Source organism: Canis lupus, chromosome 28 (assembly GCF_048164855.1).
Source record: "Canis lupus baileyi chromosome 28, mCanLup2.hap1, whole genome shotgun sequence".
In the NCBI taxonomy this organism is placed as follows: domain Eukaryota; kingdom Metazoa; phylum Chordata; class Mammalia; order Carnivora; family Canidae; genus Canis; species Canis lupus.
This window is the reverse complement of record NC_132865.1, coordinates 2,445,258-2,467,572: the sequence shown is the minus strand read 5'-3', so window position 1 is coordinate 2,467,572 and position 22,315 is coordinate 2,445,258. Positions and strand designations below refer to the sequence as shown.

General features: G+C 45.8%; 2 protein-coding genes, 1 non-coding gene and 1 pseudogene across 8 annotated transcripts in view; 3 read left to right on the top strand and 1 right to left on the bottom strand.

Moving 5' to 3' along the window:
- The window catches only part of ESRP1 (epithelial splicing regulatory protein 1), a 55,923-nt gene extending 44,721 nt beyond the window's left edge, over window positions 1–11,202 (top strand). For all 5 annotated transcript variants that reach the window (XM_072803881.1, XM_072803883.1, XM_072803882.1 and 2 more), the window contains one exon: window positions 9,659–11,202. Coding sequence is in view for 2 of the 5 variants with exons in the window: in XM_072803882.1 (XP_072659983.1) it covers window positions 9,659–9,679 (21 nt within the window). In the remaining 3 variants the exon portion in view is untranslated. The remainder of the gene's footprint in view (window positions 1–9,658) is intronic.
- Window positions 11,203–12,357: 1,155 nt separating this feature from the next.
- Window positions 12,358–12,913, bottom strand: LOC140619908 (small ribosomal subunit protein uS5 pseudogene; annotated as a pseudogene).
- Window positions 12,914–14,401: 1,488 nt separating this feature from the next.
- LOC140620441 (U2 spliceosomal RNA) lies at window positions 14,402–14,590 on the top strand. The gene has a single exon (XR_012020235.1). It is a non-coding gene; the product is annotated as a U2 spliceosomal RNA (small nuclear RNA).
- Window positions 14,591–21,569: 6,979 nt separating this feature from the next.
- DPY19L4 (dpy-19 like 4) overlaps window positions 21,570–22,315 on the top strand; it is a 62,427-nt gene continuing 61,681 nt past the window's right edge. Inside the window, exon 1 of one of the 2 annotated variants that reach the window (XM_072803873.1) lies at window positions 21,570–21,763. In XM_072803873.1, coding sequence (XP_072659974.1) covers window positions 21,748–21,763 — 16 coding nt within the window. In that variant the 5' untranslated portion in view covers window positions 21,570–21,747. The remainder of the gene's footprint in view (window positions 21,764–22,315) is intronic. The other variant, XM_072803876.1, reaches the window with a different exon arrangement.

Genomic DNA, 22,315 nt, shown 5'->3' with positions numbered 1-22,315 from the left:
CAAATAGAAATCACGAATCTGAATTTTTTTTTTTAATAAATTGGGTGAGAAGTTTCCCTTTTTATCAGGTATGATGTAGGAGTGTCAGAAATCCTGGAAGAAATGGGAGACTGGAATTTAGCGTGTCATCCAAGGAGACAGTATCAAAGCAACATTTATGAATATTAATTATACGCTATTTTGAGCTAAGGGAAAACTTTTCCATTTGGAAATTTATTTGCTGTTTTTCATGTGGAATGCAGACTGGGTATGCCTTTTTTTTTTTTTTTTTTTTTTTTTAACTGTGATAAAAATCACGTAACATAAAATCCATAATTTTTAAGTCTACAATTCCTGGCATTTAGTGTATTCACAACATGTGCAACCACCATCTCTATATAGTTCCAAAGCATCTTCATCTCCCCAAAAGGAGACCCCATGCCCATAATGTAGTATCTCCCTATTTTCCTTCCCCGTGGACACTGGCAACCAGTGTGCTTCCTGTCTGCATGGATTTGCCTGTACTGTATATTTCATATAAATGGAATCCTATGATATTGACTCTTTTGTGTCTGGCTGCTTTTCACTTGACACATTTTTGAGGTTGATCCTTGTTATGGCATGTAATAGTATTTCATTCCTTTTTGTGGCTGAATAATATTCCATTGTATGGATAATACCGCATTTTGTTCATTTCTCTACTGATAGACGTTTGAGTTTGTGTCTACTTTCTTGCTATTATAATAGCAAGTGCTGATATGAATACTTATGTACACATATTTGAGTACCTGTTTTTAATTATCTTGGGTATGCATCTAGGGGTGGAGTCACTGAGTCCTACGGTAATTCTATTGAGTTGGGTGTACTTTTTCCCTCTTTTCTTTTTTTTAAGTAAGTATGCATAGCATATAATTAACCATTTTTCAGTGTATAGTTCAGTGGCATTGAGTACATTCACATTATCATGTAACCATTACCACCAGCTAGCTCCATCTTCTCAACCTGAATCTCATTTCCCTCTTCCCTCAGCCCTTGGCAACTACCTTTCTACTTCCTGTTTCTATGCATTTGACTATTCTTAGTACCTCGTAAATGAAATAACATAATATTTGTCTTTTCATGATTAGCTTATTTCCCTTAGCATAATATTTTTAAGGTTCATTGTCTAAATCTAGAAGAAAGGGATCCCTGATTGTTTTTGAAAATAGTGTTTTCGGGCAGCCCCAGTGGCGCAGCGGTTTAGCGCCTCCTGCAGCCCGGGGTGTGATTCTGGAGACCCGGGATCGAGTCCCACGTCGGGCTTCCTTTTTTTTTTTTTTTTTAAAATTTTTATTTATTTATGATAGTCATAGAGAGAGAGAGAGAGAGAGAGGCAGACACATAGGCAGAGAGAGAAGCAGGCTCCATGCACCGGGAGCCCGACGTGGGACTCGATCCCGGGTCTCCAGGATCGCGCCCTGGGCCAAAGGCAGGCGCCAAACCGCTGCGCCACCCAGGGATCCCATCACGTCGGGCTTCCTGCATGGAGCCTGCTTCTCCCTCTGCCTGTGTCTCCACCTTTCTCTCTTTTAAATTTAAATAAATTTTTAAATAAATTTAAATAAATTTTTAATTTTTAAATAAATTTTTAAATAAATTTAAATAAATTTTTAAATTTTAAATAAATTTTTAAAAAAAGAAAAGGAAAAGAAAATAGTTTTTTCATTGATAACCTTTTCTTAAAGGATATGGCTTTCTGTGTGAGACTGCTTGAGAGAAGGTAATAGAGGGACATGGTCAGGAATTGGTATGGCTTATTAATTTCTTTATTTTTTATGATTGGGCTTGCTGAAATTGGTTTCCTGGCATACCATTTTTAATGTTATCATTTTCATGGCTGAGGATCCTATGGATTTTAACCATATGGATTCTAAATTGGAAAATGTGGTTCCCAATAGTATAATGTTGTTCTTGAGAAATGACAATTGGGATCTTAGACTCTCCTTTAGAAGTTTTAGAAACCCCAGTTCTGGAATGGAGGTGATGATTCTCTGTGATTTTCTGTGAGGTTTCAAGATCTCTTGGGTACCAGAGAACATCAGGCCCACATACCTTGCAGTGGAAGGTGGGCTATTTTCTAGTTTAGCTCACAATGATGGGAGCACATTATTTCGGCCTTTTGTTTTAAGATTTTATTTATTCGAGAGAAAACAAGAGGCGAGAGAAAACAAGAGGCGGGGAGTGCAGAGGAAGAAGCAGACTCCCCTCTGAGCAGGGAGCCAGATGTGGGGCTCGATCCCAGGACCCTGAGATTATGATCTGAGCTGAAGGCAGCTGCTTAACTGACTGAGCCACCCAGGCATCCCTATTCCAGTCTTTTTGATACTCTTTTCGGTATACACTTTGTCATTTAAAATATTTTTTTTGGTTTTTTGTTCTGTTTTTAAGATTTGATTTATTAGAGAGAGAGGCAGAGACCCAGGCAGAAGGAGAAGCAGGCTCCATGCAGGGAGCCCGATGTGGGACTCCATCCCCAGACCCAGGATCACACCCTGAGCCAACGGCAGTTGCCCAACTGCTGAGCCACCCAGGCGTCCCTACCATGAAATGTTCTTTATTTAACTCTTAATGCTGTTTAATGGATTTGATAAGCATACTATCTACGTAGCAAAATGAATATATTGAATAAGAAATGGCTAGAAGTGAAACTTTTTGCTATTACATTAGAAATATCTGGGGTGCCTGGGTGGCTCCGTTGGTTAAGAATCTGCCTTCAGCTCAGGTCATGATTTGGGGGTCCTGCGATCAGGCCCCATCCCACCTCCCAGAAGGGAGCCTGCTTTTCACTTTTCTCTCTGCTATTCCCCCTGCTTGTGCTCTCGCTCTCTGTCAAATAAATAAAATCTTATAATTAAAAAAAAAATATCCTAAATTGACTATAACCATTACTCACCTTTGATTCTATCTTATGCTTGGGGTTATGATAGAATAGCAAATCAGATGCCCTGTTAAAATCCAGATTTTTGCATTTTATTATTCTAATTTTAGATTAATCTGCTTTTATGTTGAGAATTTTAAAAAATTCACATGAATTACTATGTGAAACACTTGGCATAAGTAATAAGTTACCTCATTTAATGATCTCAGTAACCCTGGGAGGTAAGGATCACAGAAGTATTGCGTGCTCATTTTTAAAAATTTGGAACATATAGACAGGTACAAAGAAGTCTCTAAAAATTCCGCCCTTCAGATATAACCACAACAAATATTTCTTTCAGCTTCTTTTTTTTTGTATGCCCTCATGCAGTTTGGACCTAGTTTCTCTCCCCTTAACCTTATAGTGTGACTATATATTAATAATCAGATGTGTCATCACCAGTCATCTGTTATACCAATAGAGTGCCCTGTGCTCTCTAAGCAGTTTTATGCGTCCAGTGCTCCTTGGGCCTCATCACAGCACCGTGAGGCATCAGGGCAGGTACCCTATGCTCCATCTGATGGATGAGGACGTGAAACCCAGGAGGCTGGATAACATTCAGAGTCATGTAGCTTATGACCAAGTGGACCAAAAGATCCATCACTTCTCGTTTCAGACTTGGTACTCTTTTTTTTTTTTTTTTTAATTGAGCAAATAAGAACATGCAGAGTCAGTACTTGTAGTGGACTGAATGGTGGTCCCAAATGTATGTGTGTGTGTGTGTGTGTGTGTGTGTGTGTTTAAGATATTTATTCATGAAAGACAGAGTGAGAAGCAGAGACATAGGCAGAGGGAGAAGCAGACTCCATGTAGGGAGCCCGACGCGGGAATCGATCCCGGGACCCCAGGATCACGACCTGAGCCGAAGGCAGATGCTCAACCGCTAAGCCACCCAAGTATCTCCCAAATAGATGTCTCAATCCCTGGAACCTGTGACTGTTACCTGGCCCAAAATGTAAATTAAGGATCTTGGGAGGAGGGGTTTATCCTGGATTCTCTGGGTGGGCCCTTAGTGCATAGAGGCAGAAGGAGAACAGGCAGATGGAGAAGAGGAGACAGTGCAGCTCTGGAGGCAGAGATTGGAATAATGCAGACGAAAGTCAAGGGGCACCTGAAGCCCTCAGAAGCTGAAAGAGGTGATGAATTTTCTCCAAGAGCCTCTGGAGGGTGTGCAGCCTGGCTGACGCCTTGATTTCTGACTTCTGGCTGCCAGGATTGTTTCAAGCCACCCAACTGCAATGATTTTTTAAAAGACTTATTTAATGGGACGCCTGGGGGGCTCAGTGGCTGAGCATCTGCCTTTGGCCCAGGGCATGACCCCAGCTTCCTGGGATCGAGTCCTGCATCAGGCTTCCCACAGGGAGCCTGCTTCTCCCTCTGCCTGTGTCTCTGTGTCTCTCATGAATAAGTAAATAAAGTCTTTATTTAAAAAAAAAAAGATTTACTTATTTTAGAGAGAGTGAGAAAGCGCACTTGTGGTTGCAAGTTGAGGCGGGGAGGGAGAGGATCTAAGGCAGACTCCGTGCTGAGCAGGGAGCCTGTGCGGGGCTCAGTCTCCCACCCCTGGGATTGTTACCTGAGCCACGATCCCGAGTCAGAGGCTCAACCGCCCCCTGAGCCACCGGGGCACCCCGAAATTGCCGTCATTTGTTACAGCAGTCACAGGAACCTGGTAACAATAAAAATGTCTTGAAAGAACAGGGATCCCTGGGTGGCTCAGAGGTTTAGCACCTGCCTTTGGCCTGGGGCATGATCCTGGAGTCCCGGGATCGAATCCCATATCAGGCTCCCTGGGTGGAGTCTGCTTCTCCCTCTGCCTGTGTCTCTGCGCCTCTCTCTCTCTCTCTCTCTGTCATGAATAAATAAAATCTAGAAAGAAAGAAAAAAAAGAAAGGAAGAAAGAGAGAGGGATCCCTGGGTGGCGCAGTGGTTTAACGCCTGCCTTTGGCCCAGGGCGCGATCCTGGAGACCCGGGATCAAATCCCACGTCGGGCTCCCGGTGCATGGAGCCTGCTTCTCCCTCTGCCTGTGTCTCTGCCTCTCTCTCTCTCTCTCTCTCTCTCTCTCTCTGTGACTAACATAAATAAATAAAAATTAAAAAAAAAAAAAAAGAAAGAAAAGAAAAGAAAAAAGAAAAACCGCGTCGTTGCTGTCAGTGTCCGGGAGCAGTGGTGAAGCCCACGAGCAGCTCAGGTGAAGTTCCGCTGCTCCACCTTCCCGCGTAGCTTTGTCCGATCTTTGCTGCCGACCCCAAGAACTTCTGGGCTGTGTCTTTTTTGTCCTAAAAGGCCCCCGAGGGCAGCTCACTGGCTCCTGGAGATGCTCCTGGGGAAGGAGAGTTGGGGGCTGGCTGGGGGAAGCGGCTCCTACGGAGGCCACACTTGTGGGTGCCCCTGACCCCTCCCCCCCATCACCCTGGTCTCCAAGCTGACACTCCCAGTGCATCGGGGGGCCAGGGCCAGCTCACAAATTTAAATTTGTCAGCAGATGCTTATGTATGACCATATTTTGCGTACGTGGGAGATGAGCGTTTAGAGGCGCTGCTTCCCTGCTCTGTAAGATGCACGTGAGCATCACTTCTTCGCATGTGACCCAACCTTGCTAGGGGGTAAGCATCCGGTGGATTAATGTGTAAACAAGTCTGGCACACTGTAAAGTCCTATAGGTAGACAGATAACTATTTTGTTGCTGTGATCACCATCATCATTACAGGAGCAGTGCTTGTGACTATGAAGTTCCGGACATTATTCAGATTTCTACCAATTTTTCCATTAATGTCCTTTTTCTGTTCCCTGTTGCAGCTACCTGTCTCCGTGGCGTCCTCTAGTCTGGGTTAGTTTCTTGGTTAGTTGTTTGTCATGACCTTGACAATTTTGAGGTATTCTGCTCTCGAGGTATTTTGTGGGTGCTCCTTCAGTTTGGATTTAATATTTTTCTTGTGGCTATACCAGGGTAATGGGGTAAGAATAATAGAAAATAATAGAGTAATATTTACGTAACAAATATATAATTCATGTACTATAATAAAAGAACAATTACGAAAGGATAATACCATAGAGGTGATGGTATCCCAAATATCCCCTCACGTGGTATTTGGGTTATTATGCCCACGTGACATTACTGGCGGTAATCTTAATCTTCATAATTTGCTGAGTGAATATCTTGGTCCATTTGGGCTGCCGTCACAAATTCCATGGATTGGATGGAACCACACCTTCAAGTTCTCACAGTCCCGGAGGCTGGGAAGTCCAAGATGAAGTGCTGACAGTTTCCTTTGCTTTTTTGTGAAAACTTTTGTCTGTACTAGGTATTTTTGGAGGCTCTTACATCTGTTAAGCCTGGTTATTTCCACAACAGTTGGGTTTTGTGGAAAGACAAAACAAGACCCAACAAACAAAAACTATGTCGCTCTCGTTTGGAGGGTATCTTCTATACCTGGCCTCTTCAGTGTATCGTTTAGATGGCTTTGTGGATGAAAATGATCTGTCTTTTGTAATTTTTAATTATTTTTTTTTGGATCAGTATAGTGACTCATTTTAGTTTCTGGCCAAAATATCCAATGTATCTTTTGGATAAAGAAGCTTTCAAAAGTAGACAGGATTTTTCTCTTTCTCTTCCAACTAGTATTTATAATATTGGGCAACAATAGCTAAGTAAATGCTTATTGTGGATTTAAGTAACAAAAAGGCTATCAAACAAATTTTCTTTAAGGAATCGGAGTTATGGGTTTTATTTTATCTTACATATGAGGAAGAAGAAACTGTTCCTTTGTCCTAACAAAGAAATCTCACAAAAGACTTAAATTTTTCAGAAAAGAGATTTCAGAATTACTATAAGGAAATAAAATATTACAACTAATCAGAACTGTAGGCTTTTTGAGGGGTCAGCTTCATGCCACAGGGCTTAACACCAATTGGTGAAATCTGGATTTTTTTTTTTAAGATTTATTTATTTTTAGAGAGCATGGGGGGAGGGGCAAATGGAGAAGCAGACTCTCATGCTGAGATTATGACCTGACCTGAAATCAAGAGTTTAACATGTAGCTGACCGAGCCACCCAGGTACCCCAAAACCCAAATATCTTAAAAGATTTCTTTGGGGACACCTGGATGGCTCAGTGGTTGAGTGCCTGCCTTTGGCCCAGGGGGTGATCTTGGGGTCCTGGGATTGAGTCCCGCATAGGGGTCCCCACAGGGAGCCTGCTTTTCCCTCTGCCTGTGTCTCTGCCTCTGTGTGTGTGTCTGTCTCATAAATAAATAAAATCTTTATTAAAAAAAGATTTTTTTTGTACATGGTACTTTCGATGACAGTATGCAAAATAAAACATTTTTTAAAACAGATTTCACTGGAAAGGAATGACAGATTTGTGAACATTTGCAGTTGTAGCTCAAAATTGTCTTTGCATAATAGTTTCCTGTTTTACTGTCCACTTTTCTGCACCTAAAGGAGAATAGGAAACTTTAGTTTTTTGTTTGTTTTGGAGGTTTTTGTTGTTGGGGGGGGGGGGGCAGTTGGAGGTTTTTCAGGGTTTGTCTTTTTTTTTTTTTTTTTTTTTTTTTAAATTTATTTATTTATGATAGTCACAGAGAGAGAGAGAGGCAGAGACACAGGCAGAGGGAGAAGCAGGCTCCATGCACTGGGAGCCTGATGTGGGACTCGATCCCGGGTCTCCAGGATCGCGCCCTGGGCCAAAGGCAGGCGCCAAACCGCTGCGCCACCCAGGGATCCCTTCAGGGTTTGTCTTTTGCTAGCAGCTTAGAGTCTACAGTTTCAGTGCTAAATACTAAAATTGCATTAGATACTACTGGGATTAAAAAGCAGGCTTGAGAAGGTTAGACTTCTAATTTCTTTCAGACTTTTCTACATTTTCACAGAATATGAAGGTATAATTTTCAGCAAATAAGTTGGTTTCTTACTAGAATAACAATAATATGAGCTGGGAATGAGGAAGTTTTAATTTATTAACTGATGACAGACCCAGGGTTGACGGACTTGCCTGAATCCAAGGGCTTACTCTTGGCCAACCTCTATCCATGACGTACTCCCAGCAACACTTGGATTCCTGGGAGTCCAATTTAAGTCCAGAAGCAAGCCAGGAACTGAGCTTCACTGGCCTGGCCTTAAGTCCGTTTCAGAAAACACCATTGCCAGAGACATACAGGGCTCTGATTGGTCGTGTGTGTCATTGTTGGGCTCCGTTGTAAAGTTGCCGTGTTATGGGCTCGAGGATGGGTGATGGGACAGATGTCATTTAAGGAAAATCCAAGTGTTCTTGCCAAAAGTAGGATACAGTAGATCTTAGACAGTTGTATTGCTAGGCCATTGATAGAAATATTATTTGTGGGCAGCCCCGGTGGCGCAGCGGTTTAGCGCCACCTTCAGCCCGGGGTGTGATCCTGGAGACTCGGGCTCGAGTCCCACATCCGGCTCCCTGCATGGAGCCTGCTTCTCCCTCTCCCTGTGTCTCTGCCTCTCTCTTCGCTCTCTCTGAATGAATGAATAAATAAATCTTAAAAAAGAAAAAAAAAAAAACCATGAAAGCTAGAAATTGGATAATATTAAAAAAAGAAAAAAGAATTTTGTATTTGGTATCCAAGGAGAAGCTTTCGATGTATCGTATTTTACACTGAGCACTAAAATATGATCACTTTGTAAACCACATTTAAAAAAATTTATTTATGAGAGACAGAGAGAGAGACAGACACACACAGGCAGAGGGATAAACAGGCTCCTCATGGGGAGCCTAATGTGGAACTCGATCCCAGGACTCTGGGGTCATGCCCTGAGCCAAAGGTAGACACTCAACCACTGAGCCACTCAGGCGTCCCTGTAAACCACATTTTAAGGATGAATTCTAACATATTTGTTTTTTTAAATACCTGATTCTAAGTTTGTATCAATTTTTGAATCTCTTATTAAAGGAAATTCAACCTTGGCTACAATATCAAACTGGCCAATATCGAACAGGTCTGAACTCTGAAGAGCTGTTCTCGTTTCTATCTGCAGTCCTGTTTCCCATCTATGTGTGAAAGTATGCACGGTATACCCAGTTAAAGTTTTCACTTTAAAGAAGTTTTTGTGTGGTGTGTAAGTGAACTAGCATAATAGAGCCAATCTGCGTTCACATTCTGGACCTGCTGATTAGTGGTTTAATCGCTCTGGGCCTCCATTTCCCCATCTGTATAATGGGGATAACATGGTAATCCAATAGGGTAGTTGTGCGGATAAATGAATTAATCCACAGGAAGGTTGTTAATTAGCTAGTCACTGACATAACAGAGTTTCTGTTTCCTATAACGCCATGCCCCGGGGCTTCTTACTCAAATATTTTTGTTTCACATTATTTGAAATTTCTTCTACTAGAATTTAGTTTTTAAAAATGGTCTTAATGGTTTTAATAATGGTATCGAGCCTCTGCTGTCGAAAGAATGCTGTGGTAACGTGGGGACCCAGACTGAGGAATGTCTGTGTGTGAATAGGCGTAAAATGGTCTCTGCACAGAGGAGCTGAGTGAAGGTGAAAACATCCACGTTATCACACGCGGAAATACAAAGGATGGGGAATTGTGGAAATGCCAGCTATGTCCGTGTAAAATAAAAATTTGGGCCACCTTAAGGCTTTTTAGACCTTTTGTAATTCAAAATCATTTTTTTATAGCTGCCAATAATTGAAAAATTCAGAGACTAATATTTCCATTTGTTTTGTTTGTTTGTTTTTTCCCCAGTGTTTGAAAGATGTGTGGTGATCCCGAAACCGTCAGATACGACAACTTCTAGCAATGTCAGGGGAAGTTTGTCTACACTCAGGCTGCAGTATTTTCAGCAAACATGATTGGACAGTGGGCTTTTGCCCTGTCTTTGGGTAGAGTAAAAAATTTGAGCCAGTGAAGCCAAATCCTTGTAGCAAGCAGCATGCCTGGCTCCTTGCTGGTTGCAAATAGGCATTTAAAATGTGAATTTGAAATCGGGTGACGCCATTACTTCCAGCTAACGTGGCATCATGAGTGTTTCCTAAGTTTTAAGTCTTGGACAAAAAAAAAAAATATTAGCGTCTACCATCTCCATGAGGAACTCTGTCGTGGAAGCTTCCTTCGTGTGTTTCCATTGTTCGTTCTCCATCTCCTGGTCTTCTGCACAAGCGTGCCCTCTTCCTAAGTCATTCAAGAATAAGGTCTTGGGATCTTTAAGTCACAAACTTAAGAAAAGAAATAAAACGAATATTTTCCCACTGCCTTGGCCCTCATGATGTCTTGCAGTTAAGCCAATGAAACTTGACTTTTAACACACCTTGGGATAAATCAGAAGATCTTGCGCACCCACCACCAAACATTCATAGCTTAAAAGTCGCATCTTTTTCTTCAGCACGTACCAGTTTGTAAATAAGAACGAACTAGGGGCCAAAATGCGAAACCAAAAATGAAGCAGCTATGTGTAGTTAGTCATTTCTAGTTTAAACCATAACGGAACATTGTGGCTTCGTATGTGTTATTTTATATTGTACTTTTCCCATTACTGATGGTTTGGACTTTAATAAGAGAAATCCCATAGTTTTTAATATCGTAAAATGAGACTATTTGAACAGTGTATTCTAGAAAGCAATATACTAACTGAAGTGAATGCTTGTATATATTAAGATAGAGCCTTAAACCTTTCTCTCTAATGCCTTAACTGTCAAATAATTAAAACTTTTAAAAGCATAGGATTATAGTCAGCATGCTGGACTGAGAGGTAAACACTGAAGCGGTTAGAGCAGCTATTGATGCTGTCAGTGTTTAGCACTATGTGTTTAGCTACAAAAGTGCAATATTAGACACTAGCTAGCTAGTACTGCTGCCTCGCGTAACTCCAAAGAGGAAAATAGGATCTGATTAAGTGTACATGCGTTTCTTAAGTTCCTCCTGTTGTCCTTAGCGTTTGGATGCAATGCCCTGCAGATTTATGTGGCTGCTATTTTTATTTACTTTGCATTACTTTGATTAACATCTTGAATGGAGAGCCAAACGTTCCCTCTTCACCTGACCAGCAATGGCCCTTTAACTGCAGTAGGAAAAAAAAAAAAAAAACAATAGAAAACCATTTTGTGTGAAGATTGGTGACAACCGGCACTTAAGATCAGAAAAAGAGTTGTTTATACCGGATGCTTTAAGATGCTGTCTGCCCAAACCTCTGAAAGACTTTAAGATAGGAAGTAATACCTAACCACAATACCATTGAGTTTTCGTAGAATTGTTACATTTGATAATAAAAACCTGCCTGTTTAATCTCAAAATGTGTGTTCGTGCTTATTACTGGAAGAGTTAGGGTCATGGAGGAAGGGTAGGGGTAAGCCGTCTTTTTCCAAGGTGGTAAGCTTTTGTTTTGTTTTTTTCCCGTTTGCCATAAGGATTTGTAAAAGCTATCAAGGATAAATGCACTCCACATACAGTTCTTTTTCTTAAGATTTTATTTATTCGTGAGAGAGGCAGAGGAGCCCGACGCGGGACTCGATCCCAGGACCCCGGGATCATGGCCTGAGCCAAAGGCAGACGCTCAACCACCGAGCCCCCCGGGCACCCCCCAGATACAGTTCTAACAAGCACCTTTAAAGCATAAATCATTGAAACTTTGATCTTGAAATGTTTAGCTGTTACAGAAACTGTTTTGCCCTTGCAGGGTATCACTGGTGCTCCGTTTGACCACGTAAAAAGCCACATAAGCCCCGTAGAGCTAGCAAGACCTAGCGCCTTGCCTCCGGGTCCCACCCGGGGCTCCCGGGGCTCCCTGCCGGCTCCGAGTCCTGCAATCTCAAATCCGAATTCTCGCCGGTCTTCAGGGCCCCGGTTGGGTCTTGCCCAAGCTCTGCTGCTTGGGAGCCGGTGTGTTGGCATCACCGGGCCCGCACCAGCTTGTTGCAGGCCCGAGTGCATCGCTCCCACTCGAGACCATGATCCCCATGACCCCCCGGCGGGAAGTAAGCCTGCATTTCCGTCTGTCCGGCCCCTTTCTGGCCCCTTTCTGGCCCCTTGCGGGATGCGAAGTGGCGGCCACTGGGGAAGGGTGCTCAGCCCTCCCTGCCTTGCCCATGCCCCTGGCACCTGACCTCACTGCGTCTCTGCCGCCCTCCACAAGGGTGCAGCTCTCACCACCTTCCTCGTCTCTGCAGGCATTTAACATCGTCCAGTCCCCCCCCCCCCTTTTTTTTAAAGATTTTATTTATTCATGGGAGACGCAGGCAGAGGGAGAAGCAGGCTCCCTGCGGGATCACGACCTGGGCCAGAGGCAGACGCCAACCCCTGAGCCACCCAGGCGCCCCTATTCCCATCCCTGAACCAAAGAGTTGTCTGTGCTAAGCTCATTGTTCCATTTACCTCCCTTACATAGCACACATGTACACATTTTTTTTTTTTACAAGCTGTAATTCACTTTTATTTTTCTTACAAGAAAACTATGCGGTAGCCACAGCTGGAGCCTGGGTCCTCTGTGCGGAGACTCTGGTGTGGGTCTTTACAAGGTGGTCAGTGAATTCCTGATAGGGAGACTTGGTGAACACAGTCTCTTTCCAGAGATCAGGGGTGAGATAGCTGTAGGCCTTGGAGATCGCATCAAAAGTAGCCTTGGCAAAGTTCCCCAGGTGGCAGTGCAGCCCCTGGCCGAAGTGTAGCCGTCGTCAATACCAGCCATCATCGTAGCTTCTTGGGCACAGGGGCTGAGACAATGCCAGTGCCTCTGGGGGCAGGGATAAGAAGCACCAGCACAGAACCACAGCGACCAGTCACCTTGCATGGGACAGTGTGGGGCTTGCCGATCTTGTTCCCCCAGTAGCCTCGTGGCACGGGGACGATGGAAAGCTTGGCCAGGATGATGGCCCCACGGATGGCAGTGGCTACCTCCTTGGAGCACTTGACGCCCAGACCCACGTGTCCGTTGTAATCTCCGATGGCAACAAATGCCTTGAACCTGGTCCGCTGGTTCCGCCCATCTTGCCTCACGTCCCTTTCCATTTCCCCCGTTGTGTTATTTTGGAGCAAATCCTTTGGGTCAAGTTTAAAATGGGGCACCTGGCGGCTGCAGGCCAGTGCTCAGTTGGAAGCACGTGGGACTCTCGATCTCAGGGTCGTGAGTTCGAGCCTCATGTTGGGTGTAGAGATTAAAGAATAAACAATCTCCAAGTTAAAAATTGGGCTACCCTAGTAGTAGAAGAACCGAACTGAACTGGTGCGGCCCCTGGGTGGCACAGTTGGTTAAGTGTCTTGCTTAGGTTCAGGTTTGATCTTGGGTCCTTGGGGTCCTGGGGTCCTTGGAGCCCCGGGTCAGGCTGTGCGCTCAGCAGGGCAGTCTGCTTGCCCCCCTGCTCCCTCTGCCCTGGCTCATGCTCTCTCTCAAATAGATAAAATCTTAAAAATCACTGAACCGAAAAAAACATAAAAAAAAAAAAAAAACTGATCCGCTGGAAATAATCTGTTTTTGGGTGTCTTCGGTTCAAGGCTGAATCTGATCTGTTCGTGCTATAGTCTCTGTGCTGATCCAGGGGGACCAAGACTAGACAGGAGATGATCTAAACTCTCAAGACCGGAAGGCAATCAGGATGAACCTCGAGAGCAAGAGCACTAAGTGGGTGCCTTGGGGAGAGAACTGGTTTTCTACCTTAGTCCTGCTTCCTTGGTGTGGAGAGACACCGTGAGAGCCAAGATCCCAAAGCGTGGGCCTAGTGGGAAGGAAAGGTTCAGAAGCAAACTGCTTGACTTGCCCCGAGCTTAGACCTAACTTTTGTCCTTCTTTCAATGTAGTTCAGCACGATTCCATCTGGTGGACCGTGGAGGGATATTTAAAGCCAAAAACCAAGCTGGGAGTCATTACGTTGGAAGAGTAAGGTTTGGAGACGGTTGATGTGGTTACCACTCCCACTTGCTCCTCCTCCTAGCACAGCACACGCAGTGTCGCGGGGCAGGGCTTCACGGTGCTCCTTTGGCCTTTCTACTTTATGGCCAGCCCGCCACTAAGTCACCACCTGAATTATTCAGTAGCTGCATGTTGTTGCTGTTCGAGGAGTGAATGCAGGTAAATGGGTAACAAAACTTCTGGTTACACACCTGAATCTGAGCCAGTGTTTTATTTTTTTTAGATTTTTTAAAGATTTTATTTATTTATTCATGAGAGACACAGAGAGAGGGAGATTGAGAGAGGCAGAGGGAGAAGCAGGCTCCATGCAGGGAACCTGATGTGGGACTCGATCCCGGGTCTCCAGGATCACGCCCGGGGCCGAAGGTGGCGCCAAACCGCTGAGCCACCCAGGCTGCCCTGAGCCAGTGTTTTATAACCCAAACCCGGATGGTAGTAGAATTCAACAGCAAAAAGCACATTTAAAAAATTAATGTAGGGCTCCTGGCTGGCTCAGTCGGTGGAGTGTGCAACTCTTGATCTCAGGGTCGTGAGTTTGAGCCCCGCATTGGGTGCAGAGATAAGTCAAATAAAAAAAACTTAAAATGTGTATCGCTTCTCAGCCTTTTGGCTAAGATCAAGTGTCATATGTGTTCTATCAGTTTAATATCTGATACGTCTTCTCTCCAAGGACAATATATTAAATGGGTTTTTGGAGCAGGGAGATGGAATAGGAGTTTGCTGTGTCCACTCCGGGCACCGTCCTGCTCTTGCAGGTATCCAGGAACAGCGCACCTCCTCCGGGACAACAGTGGGAAAAAGGAAAAAATCAATGTGAAATTCTCAGCTTGTTCTTGTAGCCTTCCTTGTGATTCGCTCTTCCCTTCCTTTTTAAAAATTTTTTTTAATTTAAAGATTTTATTTATTTATTCACGAGAGACAAAGAGAGAGGCAGCGACCCAGGCAGAGGGAGAAGCAGGCTCCACGCAGGGAGCCCGACGTGGGACTTGATCCTGGGACCCTGTGGTCACGCCCTGGGCCCAAGGCAGATGCTCAACCACTGAGCCCCTCAGGCGGCCCTGAATGAACAAGTTTATGTTCATTCCTGAAGGTGAAAACAAATGGGATTCTAAAAAATAATAATAATAATAAAATAATAAAAAAGGTAACTCTATACAGCTTTAAGAATGTTTATAAATTTACTCAAATTCAAAAAAAAAGAATGTTTATAAATTTAAATGTTACTAAATAGCAAAAACTGTTTTTCTTTAGCATCATTAAAAATGTTAAAATATATCAATCCAGTTATTTGTGAGATGCTTTTTATATTGAAGTCCACATCCAAAGAGAGACACAGTTTGGTATAAAATGCACCTAAATGTGATGATTTTGGCTGCTTCTGCCGCCTGCTGGACATGCAGTGCTACTGGCTCCTCGGGGTCCTATTCTCAGCCCCAGGGTTTATCTAAGATTCCAAAAGGATTTTAAAAATTTCTCTCTAAACCCCTGGGTGGTTCAGTGTCTGCCTTAGGCTCAAGTCACGACCCCAGTGTCCTGGGGTGGAGCCCATGTCGGCTCCCAGCTCAGCGGGGAGTCTTTCTCCCTCTCCCCTTCCACCTACTTGTGCTCTCTCAACTAAATAAAATATATATATTTTAAAGATGTTATTTATTTATTCCTGAGAGACAGGAAATTATTTATTCCTGGGCCAAAGGCAGATGCTCAACCACTGAGCCACCCAGTCGTCCCTCCACTAAATAAAATCTTAAAGAAACCATTATATTTAAATCATGTCATAATTGATGGACTTTTTATGGTATTTAAAAAAATAAATGTTATTCCAATTCGCCTATTACACATAAACTGTTATGTTGCTGAGTCATGATTTTGGTGGAAAACAATTTCCCTCCCCAAATCATTATGCTCTTTTGGTTTTAAGATACCTATAATTTGGAAGTGTGATTAGTTCTCAACAAGGGCAGGTCTAGATATGCCTGGTAAGTCATCTGCCCCGGCGGAGCAGTAGTGCAGTGTTAGCTCCAGGAGTGCTCAAGGCCAAGCCAGGTCCGGCCTGAGCGCTTCACAGCCTGCTGAAACAGCAGAAACAGCTTGATATGTTGGGGCTCTAGAAATGACAGATTCTTCTTCCGAGTTAGTGCAATTGAGGTGTTCCAGGAGCACCTGCTATCTCAGTGCCTTCCCTCTAGCATAAGAAAGAATTTAATCTGTTAATGACATGTTCCCAGAAAGCCTGAAGGTGGGACACCTGGGTGACTCAGGGGTGGAGCATCTGCCTTCAGCTCAGGTTGTGACCCCGGGGTCCTGAGATCGAGTCCCACATTGGGCTTCCCGCAGGGAGCCTGCTTCTCCCTCTGCCTGGGTCCCTGCCTCTCTCTGTGTCTCTCATGAATAAATAAATAAAATCTTAAAAAAAAAAAAAAAAAAGAAGCCCTGAAGCAAAAACAAAACACCAGGCCAAAATGAAGAAAAAACTAAATACTCAATTAAATGGGAATTTCAGACAAATAGCATAATTTTTAGTATTAAATATGGCCCAATATTACATGGGACATAGTTATACTAAAACATCCCGTATTTTATCTGGCAACTCTAAGATAATTCAAATCAATTCAATTTCACAACTATTTTGAGGGCTTACTATCTGAAAGAAGGGAGGAAAGAATCTTGGTACAAAGTCAGCAAACTATGTCTACTAAAATAGAAGCTTTGCTGAGAAATTCTCAATAAGAGACCACTAAGTACCAAAAATGTTTCACTTTTATTAATTTATTTTTTATTTTTTTGTTTCACTTTTATTAATGAGTATTGTTTCATATGACCAGTTTGGTCAAAAATCTCTTCCTAGAGGAGTTTTAACTCTAGAAAAACCTGAACGCCAGAAAATGTCCTAAGATACCTAATATGTTCAGTTAAAACATATAAATAGAACACACATTTTTAAAAAAGATTTTATTTGGGGTTCCTGGGTCACTCAGGGGCTGAGCATCAGCCTTCAGCTCAGGGCATGATCCTGGGGTCCTGGGGATCCCCTGCAGGGAGCCTGCTTCTCCCTCTGCCTGTGTCTCTGCCTCTCTCTGTGTCTCTCATGAATAAATAAAACCTTTTAAAAAGAAATAAAAAAGATTTTATTGGAGAAAGAGAAGGAGCACAAGCAGGGGAAGGGCAGAGGGACAGGAGAGGGAGAAGCAGACTCCCCACTGAGCAGGGAGCCCAACGGACACAGGGCTCGATCCCAGGACCCCATATCGTGACCTGAGCCAAAGGCAGGTGCTTAACCCACTGAGCCACCCAGGCGCCCCTAAAGAGAACACACATTATTATATATAATTGGGAGGATTATACATTTCATAGTTCGACTCTGCTTATATGCCTGTCAGTGGAAAAGGACAGCACGTCCTTATGAGGAGTGACCATAGGGAGAAGGTATTCAGGAGGCTGGGAAGCCACAGCTTCAAACAAGGAGGACGAAGTGAGGCGTGAGGCGTTTGAGAAACAACCGCAGGAGCAACTGACAGTATCACCCTTCATCCCCTTTCTAAAGACAAGGTAAGGGGAAGAAAAACCCTCATTAACCTAAAATCACAATCAGAACTAGTGAACAGAATAGCTTCAAACCAAGGGGTTTGTTCTCATCGATAGTGCCGAATATACAATTTATGTTGGTCTAAGTCACACCTACATCATCATCAACTTTTAAGTCAATCTCCAAAATATTTGTCTACAATTGTTTTCAGAGAGTTGAAAGTATGGGGATCAAACATGACCACAACACAAGCCTGAATATAATAGTGGTAAGGGTGTTACATGTTTTCAAATCTGAATTGATCACATTTGGTTCAGACTTCACAAAGGAGATGGTGTTTGAGAATAATGTAAATATGCTGCTAACCAATAGATCATTAAGGCTTTATTACATAATAACGATAAAACAAAATTCCATATCTTTAATAGAAGAAAAACTGAACTGATGCAAAGATTTACTAATTCTGTTCTGTTACTACTAATAAGATGAAGCATTTGGTTTTTCTTTTTATTTTTTGAATTAATTTTTTTATTTTTTTAAAAGATTTATTTATTTATTTATGATAGACATAGAAAGAGAGAGAGGCAGAGACACAGGAGGAGGGAGAAGCAGGCTCCATGCAGGGAGCCGGATGTGGGACTCATCCCGGGACTCCAGGATCGCGCCCTGGGCCAAAGGCAGGTGCTAAACTGCTGAGCCACCCAGAGATCCCTGTATTTTTTTAATTAATTTTAAAGATTTTATTTATCCGAGAGAGAGAAGGAGAGAGTGAGAGAGAGAGAGGAAGCAGGAGCACAGGGGAGGGGGAGAGGGAGAAGGAGAAGCTGACTCCCTGATGAGCAGGGAGCCGGATGCGGATGCGGGGCTCCATCCTGGGACTCTGGGATCAAGACCTGAGTCAAAGGCAGACGCTTAACCATCTGAGCCACCCAGGTGCCCCAAGTTGAAGCATTTGATAAAAGAATGTTTTTGAAATAGACTTTGCCTGCATTTTGTTGGTTTCAAGCAGGTAAGTCCCCAGGGGTTTCTATTTTATGTTCTTCTCACATCTTGGCAGCACACTATACTTGGCATATAAAAACTACATGATTAATTTCAAAATAGAAACCTCAGGAATCATCTTCAACTCATCACGTATCACGTCCAATTTGTCATCAGGTGCTGTAGATTTTATCACCGGCATTCTCTGAGTCCATTCTCTTTGAACATTTTTATTTCCATAACCTTATTCCGAGTCTTTGTTCCTTACCCAGTGTACTGCAATAACCTCCTAAGCTCCATTTCCATGATTTAACTTCTTAAAACAAAGAGCATTTTATATCACTCCCTAAAAATATCCATTGCATACAGAAGGGATCCTGAAACTTCCAAAGTTGGCAGAAAATCATACTGTTCTTGGAGAGCATATTGCAAATAAAAGACCACTTGAGACAGTGATAGGCCTTTAAGATTGGTCAAGGTGAGGCAAAAGGCAATGAAATGACCCTTCAGACTCTGGACTGGAAACTAGCAGTGCATGATTGCAAAGGTAAGATGATAATCAAGTTATCATCAGAAGTGATCTTTGGGCCATGCGTCCCCTGCCTGTGCCCACCGCCATCTGGGAGCAGCTGGTATTAGAGAATCATGGATTGAGCTGCTGAAAACTCAGGTATGATGTCTGCTGCAAGGCAACATCTTGAGCACTTAGGGTTCTATCTTTTCAGATTACATATATATTTTTTGGGAAAAAAAAGCCTATTTCTCTCAGCAAAATGAGAGATTGGGGGGAAATAGAACGTTCCATTGTCAGTTTCCTTATGTGGAAGTCTCACAGTTCAGGGAAGAACAATGGGGAAGGCAGTCAGGATTCCACTGATTCCTTTTTTTTTTTTTTTTAAAGATTGCATTTATTCATTCATGAGAGACACAGACAGAGAGAGGCAGAGACACAAGCAGAGGGAGAAGCAGGCTCCATGCAGGGAGTCCAAATGGGGACTCGATCCCAGGACTTCAGGACCAGGCCCTGGGCCGAAGGCAGTGCTAAACCGCTGCCCCCCCCCCCCCCCGCCCCACCCCGGGCTGCCCAGGATTCCACTGATTCCTAACTCAAGACTAAATAGTGATCTTTCTTCTTTCATGATTCCGTTTCCGTTTAAGAGGCTGTTTTCCCTCTGTGCCCGCTGCTGTTTAGAGCAGGCACATTTGCAGGTAAGCCCGTCACCTGGAGGGGATCATGAGGGAACTGTAGGAGGAATGGCCATCACCCCAAGACTCTTGGAAAACAGCGGGCCTCGGTGGCCACGTGCTGTTCTCCAGGGAGGTGCAGCTGTCGCAGGAAGGGTCATCTGATAAGGCGGACACTCCGGTATCTCTTGCCCATGACCATGCCCTCCCCCACTCTGTGGTTTCAAGTCCACACATTCTGTTCTCTCCTTTGATCCCTGTCTTTTCGGGTCTATGGGCAGCCTCTGCCGTGATTCTAAATCCTGGTCCAGTGTTGTTTCCGGGCAAAACATATGTACAGGCAACCAAAGGCACAGAAAGCCTTCCTGGAACGGTTTTTTGCACAGCACTGACATGCAATGCACACATCCTCATTGATTTTTCTTTTCAGACTCTCAATGTTTTGCAAACCTGCTGGGTAGAAGTGTGATGTGCGTTAAGTTGTTTTAACTTGCACTTCTGTGGATTCACGTTCTTACACTTCAACCAGGTTCGTATGCACTGAGTTGCCTGTTGTCTTTCACGTCTTAATTTGTAGTTCTTTGTATATTTTAGAATATTTCTACATTGTATATGTGTCAAATGTGTTTTCACATCCTTGATTTTAAATATTTTTAAGGATGTCTTTTATGCCACCAAACATTCTAATAAAACTACTTTTGAATGTAGTAAGCATTCTTTTCCTTCATGGGATGTACATTCCATTGCTCCTTTGAAAAATCTGTCTTGCTGACATAATAAGGCATTCTCCACCGTGTTTCTAACTCCTGGTCCAGTGCTGTCGGGCAAGGCCTATTTAGAGGCAACCCAATGCATAAAAAAAGTCCCTGAAACTGTTTTTTGCCCGACTCTGAAAAGCCATAGCTTCTCTCAAACTATCCTAACTTGACAAGGGCGCTGTGAGGGGAATCCTGCCGCCTGCTCAGAATGGGACGTCCATAATTACCCCAGGACTGCAGTGAGTCCTAGTGCTTTTTTCTTTTTTTTCCATGCTCTAAAACGAACATTTTGTCACTTCCTAAGTCTACTTCTGGATATTGTTGGGGAAAAGTTCCTGGTGTTTGTTGGAGAATGCTCAGATGCAATACAAGCCAGGGCATAACAAGTCAAAACTATGCTCCCCCGCTGTGAGTATCTAAATGCATCCTGTTCCCCCGCATCGACCCTAGTATTAATGGTTCTTTTTTTTCTTTTTTAAAGATTTTATCTATTTATTCATGAGACACACAGAGAGAGGCAGAGACCCAGGCAGAGGGAGAAGAAGCAGGCGCCCTGCGGGGAGCCCGACGCGGGACTCGAACCCAGGACCCCGGGGTCACGGCCTGGGCCGAGGGCAGCTGCTCCACCGCTGAGCCCCCGGGCGGCCCTGCTTCTTTAAAGACTATCACGAAATGCAAGTGTATTTAAGCTGTGTGGGGCGTTAAAAGCCCTCGATTCCACCTAGAAGCTTCTCTCCTGTGAGGACCAAGTGGCTCGGAACCCGGGCGCCCGGCTGAGCTCAGCCTGCGGTGCAAGGGCGCGCGGAGGGGTCGGACCTGGGGCAGGAATCCGACGGGTTCTCCGCCTGGCGGGAGCCACACGAGCCGCGGGGGCCGCGGGGATCCCACCTTCCTCTTCCCGGGGGGCGCGGGGCGGGGGGCAGGCGAGGGGCAGGCGGGGAGGCGGGGGCGCAGGGAGGTCAGGGGGTGGGGCGCAAGGCGGGAGGCCGGGGGGGCGGGGCGTCGAGAGGCCGGGGGGCGGGGCCCCGGGCGGGGGCGGGGCGTCGGGAGGCCAGGGGGCGGGGCGATGGGGCGGGGGCGGGGCGTCGGGAGGCCAGGGGCAGGGCCCCGGGCGGGGGGCCGAGGGGCGGGGTGGGGGGGCGGGGGTCAGGAGGCCAGAAGGGCGGGGCTCAAGGCGGGAGGCGGGGAGGGCAGGACGCAAGGCGGGGGGGCAGGAGGGCGGGGCGGGGCGGGGCGCGTCGGCCGTGGGCGGTGCCAGCGCGCGTCGGGCCGTCTTCCTGCGCGCGCAGGCCTGGGTGCGCCCGCAATACGCTCCGGGCGTCCTCCGCTCCCGGCTCCCTGGTTCCCGGGCCCGCGGCGGGACGCGGTTGGCGGCGACACCGGGGGGCGGGTCAGGAAGTGGGGGCGCGGCGGCCGGAGCGGTCCTGGGGCCGCGGAGGGGGTCGGCGGCGCGGGACCCGGAGGGGCAGCCGGGGCCTCCGCGGAGACGATGGCGGAGGAAGAAGGTGACGGCCCCGGGGTCCCCGCGCCAACCGCCGCCCGAAGTCTCGGGGAGGAGGGGCGGGGGGCCGGGGCGCGGGCTGCGGGCGGGCGGGGGGCGGGGAGGCGACGTGCGGGAGCCCGGCGGGTGCCCCAAGTTCTGTCCGCGGGCGCGGGAAGCAGAGGTGGAGCTTAGAGTTGGGAAGCGGGTCGGAAGAGCCAAAGCTGGGGGGCGGGGAGGGGGATGGAGGGGGATGGAGGGGGACGGGCGGAGGGAGTGCGACGGGGAGGAGGATGGAGAGGAAGACGGGTGCGAGGGGAGGGGGATGGAGGGGATGGGGAGGGAGGGGGCGAGGGGGCGGGGTGCAGGGGAGGGGGATGGGATGGGGGGGAGGGGTGCGGGGGGGGGCTAGCCGGGGAGAGAGCAGCGGCTGCGGGCCGTGCTGGCGCGGGACCCAGGCCCCTCCTGCGGGCGGCCGGCGCAGGTGCGTGCAGGAGCGGGTGGGCCGCCGTCCGCCCCCAGGGCTGTGGGGGTCGCGGTCGGGGTCGGGGTCGGGGCCCGGGCGGGCAGCAGGGAG